Below are 5,000 nucleotides of genomic sequence, written 5' to 3'. Positions count from 1 at the left end.
GACTTTGTCAACACAAATTTGAAGAAATAATGAAAGAGTTTTGAAGTGCAAAAATATCTCCTACACTGGCTTGCAAATCACCTGCACTTCAAAAGTAAACATTATTTTATAACCCACCCATTCATTTTCGCATGATTTTATTAGCTACATTACGTCACATAGTGTAAAATCACAGAACAGATATCATCATGCAACAACCCCCATCTGCGTCCATTAATTATTAGTCCTCCGATTATTTCCTTAAAAAAAAAACAGTGGAAAAAGCCAGCACAAGAGTTTCAACTTTTCATCTTTATTATTTTTTACATGACAAAAAAATTGTTTTGTAGAGACCAGTGATAGTGACATTAAAAATCTAGTCACAAATGCTATCAGATCAAAACTGTCCTCAAGATTTCAAAATAATTATTGCCAAATCTTCATTTTTCTTAAAGCCATGGACATTATCAGGTGACATACCAGCTGCCTGAAGGGGTTTATTTACTTTAATTATCTCAATCATCAAGTCCTTTCACAGGAACACACAAGCCAAACAACTTGACCTACAATCCTGGTCAAAAGTTGTTGGGAAGGTTGCGCCCATCACTTCACTTCACACCTAATTCGATTATTCTAACTACTGGCTGAACTATTCAGGAAAGAGCATGCTCCTGTGGACCCCCTCCCCCATATTCAATGTTGGAAGAAAAGTCACCATTTTGTTTGGTGCAAAATCCAACATTGATAAGGGGGGGAGGGGGGCTATCTCAAAAGTGACGCTACCTTCTCAACACTTTTGACCAGGATTGAAGTTGCAACTACGTGGCTTCACAACTCAGTTGGTAGAGCATTATACAGGCGTCGCAGAGGTCATGGGTTTGAATCCTATTGAGACCACCTGAATTTTTCAGGTGACTGTAAGAGACAAATTGCTTAAATTGTTCAGATAAGTAAGAGGATCATCTTTTCCTTTCAAACTTAACCTTCCCTTTCCCAAAATTTACTACCAAGGACCAAATTTAATGTCAGAGTAAGGTGCGGGATAGGCCTTTTGCAGCTTGTGATCACCGCCATACTGGAACGCAATTTGCCCACTGGCCATGGGATATCTAAAACAAAGAAAATTTTGATAAACTTGCTTTGTTTTATATGTCCCAGTGCGCAATTTGCATTCCAGTAAGGCCGTTTTTGTGCAACGTGATCACAAAGCTGCACAGGGCCCATTGTGGAAAATTAATTCAGTTTTTAAAGGAACAACTGAAGTCAATGTTGTAACAACAATAATTATTAAAAGAAACTGTGCGGCACAAAAATTCGGATGATTATAAAATGAAAGTTCAAATTGGCGCCCAAGAAGTTTATATGAGAACCAAACGTTTCAAGGGTACTCCCTCTTCATCAGTGATTTGAAAGCAACCCATGCCAAACCACTGATGAAGAGAGAGTACCCTCAAATGTTTGGTTCTCATTTAAACTTCTTGGGTGCAAATTTGAACTTACATTTTATATTCATCCGCATGATACAAAGTGCTCTTTTGTTTTTTAATGAGGGGCAAATGATCTGCAAGGTGGTTTTCTGCAATCCCACACCTAATTAAAAAATCCATCCCACTACTCATTTCAAACAGAGTGAGATGAGATGTACAGTATTATAACCATAGATTTTCACGTTAGAGTGGTTTTCAAATGAGTGTCATAAAACCAAAGTAATTACTTTGGTGAGTCAAAAAGGACAGAGACAATCCAGTAAACCAATCAAAACTCTAAGTAATTACACGTAGCCGACCCAAAGAGCAGGAAAATGTGTGTATGCGAAAGCCACGATTGGTTTTGGTTTCACTTCTCATTGGTTGAAAAAGTGGCACGAGAAGTTTGAACCAATCACTGAGTGAAGTAATGCAAAACCGAAGTAATTCACTCAATTAAAAACCACTCTATGCTCTTAGACTACTGTATAAGGGGCTATAATTCACTCTTCCATGTATCTCAAATACCCACTTGCTGCAAAACATCAGTTTTCAGTTCTACACTGTTCATTGTAAAGAACTTTCAAGACTAATAATTCGTATGGAGAATTTTAGTTTGTACAGCACAAACCAATCAGCAATTTATTAATAAAAGAAAATTAACCCTTTAACGCCCTGTGGCCACTTATTGATTTTACTCTGTCTCATGCCAGATAATGGGGGAGGGGGCTCCTTAGGCATTACAAGGTTAATAAGCAATACCTCAGTGACAGTGTGTATCTTTGGGGGATATCTCTCCAAACAAATGACAGAATGGATCCAACTTCACCAAGGAAAAGATTTAATACAGAATCAACAAACTGTGCAGTGACAAGCTGACTGATCTGCACTGACTGAAGTTCACAATACCACATACATGTAATACAACCCACGTGTAGCAATCAGCCTGTCAAATTACTCTTAGCAGGAGACTGCACCATAATTTTTCAGTGCTAATCTACATCTAGGCATCATACATGTACATCTTTTAACTAACAAGTGGCTCACTCAGGCATGACTTGTTTAATCAACAGATGGTCACAATAGTGAGCCATACCTTTCAGTTGAGCTGAATTCAGTTGTTATTACTTTTGGCAATGGGACATCTGAAGATTTTAATTCATCCAATATGAAATCCTATAATGTAAGTAACAAAAAGACAAATTTATTGATTAATTTTATCGTGAGAGAGAAACATTGCAAAATGACTTCAACTGTAGACCTGTTGAGGACGTGTTACACATGTCAGGTATTATTTTTAGGAAATAATGGTATAATGAATTATTTTCTGAGGAGTGAGCAAAGTAAATGAGCAGAAACATAATCAGCATCTGTAAAATCCCTATACTGGCTTTGTTGGATTTTTCATTATATAAAGCATTGCACTTTCAACCAGAATGCAATGCTCTACGGAGGAATCTTGCTTTGAGCAACAGTGACAAAATAATGTTTCTTGATCTTTACGTCCTAAATATTTTGAAACTTGCGCACTATCTTGAACTGATGGTACCGTGCATGCTGCCAAATAAGAAGCTCATGAATGGATGAGCTCCCGCAACAAACTCATGGCCAGGGGAATTTAAAGAAGGCTGAAGATGTAGACTGCACATTCACCCATAATTCAACAAAACCAAGCTATCGTCCTTCTGAAGGTACTGCCAATGAAATGATGTGAACCCTAGTTTATTAGGTCTCAGTGAAAGTGATCATTGCAGTTATGAAGCAAATGTGATGGTCACTTTCAATGAGAGCTACATACTCTGAAGTTCAAATTTTCACATTATATTCTTTCTGTCAAACCATAGGTAGTCAGTTAGTGAAAGATTCAATTCAATGATTGATTGATTGATTGATTAACCATTGTCATTTTTGCATACTTGACTGCCTGATCTAAAGGAGCACTGTCATGCTAAATTTGCCGTTTTTCGGGTTAGGGTTTTGATGTAAAGACGTCTTTTAGTGTTTTGAAGTTTGACTAAAATAGCATGACACTGCTCCTTTAAAGACAACTATAAATAAAGTGATTAGCTTACTTCTTCCTGTGAGGTTGTGTTGATTACCAGGACAAGAGAAATTGAAGATGGATCGGCTGTGACACAATGAATTCTCAAAAAATTGGTGATAACTCTCTCTATGCTCAAGCCTCTGTAAGGATAAAAGAAATGTTTTCCCAAATGAGCTTAGACCAAATAAAATATTGTTCTAATATCCTATCATTTTAAGGACGGTGCCTACTAATTAAAGATATTTTTGCCCCGGTGTGTGATTATGCAGGAAATGTAGACCACGCATTTTTCAAAGATAATTCATGAATAATATTTGTAAAAAGCTTTAAAATACAAAGCAATGTATGGTGTTCTTTCTCAAAAATGCTTGGTTACCCTCAATTTTCTTTTTGGATACCAAGAGTACTTACTAAGATCTACTTTCTCTGGATTGTTTTAAACCGCGCAAAATTATCCCTGTATTAGTGAGCATCACCGATAGGAAATCCGAGTATCTCGAGATGCGCAGAATGTATGTGCAATAACAATAGTAGGCGCCGTCCTTAATTAGGCCCATCTCAGGTGTTACTACTCAGAAGTTTTTTATGTCATTTAACCCATCTAATAGACTCCTGGCGGTGAAACTTAAGGGGGTGACACTTAACTACAGAAAGACAAAAAATTGTTGTTGCTAAGGAAGCTCTTCAGTCAAGAGCCCTACAAAAAGGTTGCATGGATGGTTCATTTGAAATAATTTTTTCAATGGAAATCTGACATCACTGGAGTTAGAAGGTACATGCACAACTAGTCCCAGTCCTCTGCCATGTGTTTCAGTGAAAAACATGTAAAAATTCTCAGGAAACAAAAGGAAGATGCAGATTTTTCACCTGTAGCATGGAATTTCTATTTGAACAAAAAAATGGAACGGATATTTCGAGAAGTGTATCAGGAGGGCCTGATGACGTCATAATTTTTTGAGAAATAATTTGTAAAAAAATCCATGCTGCAGACTTCGTGTTAGAAGGTTCTCATACTGTTGCATTAAAATTTTGTGAAAAAACAGTTAACTCACTGAGCCTTTTTTTGGGCATGGTATAAGTTTTCAGGCCTTTTTTATTATGGTCATGTGATTTACCAAATATGGTTGTGAGTCGAACCAGACAAAGAAATGTCAAATAGAACACAAAGTCTCTGCTTACGAGCCAGAAGGCCCATCAAGCTGGCGCTCATCTCCAGTTTCCATAGCATGAAGCGACCAGGAGTATTTCTACTCCCACCTGGATAGGATGCCAGTCCATCACAGGGTTACTCCCAGCATTTCGCCGGTACCTGGGTGGAGAGAGGCACCGTGAGAGTAAAGTGTCTTGCCCAAAAACACAACACAACGTCCCCGGCCAAGACCCGAACACGGACCACTCAATCCGGAGTCGAGCACACTGACCATGAGGCCACCGGTCGTGCCTCCCACACACTTGGCAAAAAAAGGTAACTGTATAGTTAAAGGCACTTATGAAATAATAGTTTTAAGGGG

The 5,000-nt window shown here is 38.0% G+C and overlaps 1 protein-coding gene across 2 annotated transcripts in view; it reads right to left on the bottom strand.

The window, feature by feature from the left end:
- LOC137973534 (DNA repair endonuclease XPF-like) overlaps positions 1-5,000 on the bottom strand; it is a 48,231-nt gene that overhangs the window by 42,041 nt on the left and 1,190 nt on the right. For both annotated transcript variants that reach the window (XM_068820369.1, XM_068820370.1), the window contains exons 2-3: positions 3,518-3,629; positions 2,542-2,621 (exon numbers count right to left, since the gene is read on the bottom strand). In XM_068820369.1, the coding sequence (XP_068676470.1) occupies positions 2,542-2,621; positions 3,518-3,629 (192 nt within the window). The remainder of the gene's footprint in view (positions 1-2,541; positions 2,622-3,517; positions 3,630-5,000) is intronic.

This window comes from Montipora foliosa, chromosome 10 (genome assembly GCF_036669935.1).
Source record: "Montipora foliosa isolate CH-2021 chromosome 10, ASM3666993v2, whole genome shotgun sequence".
Lineage (NCBI taxonomy): Eukaryota > Metazoa > Cnidaria > Anthozoa > Scleractinia > Acroporidae > Montipora > Montipora foliosa.
Note: the sequence above shows the minus strand (reverse complement) of the source record. Positions and strands in the feature narration are given on the sequence as shown.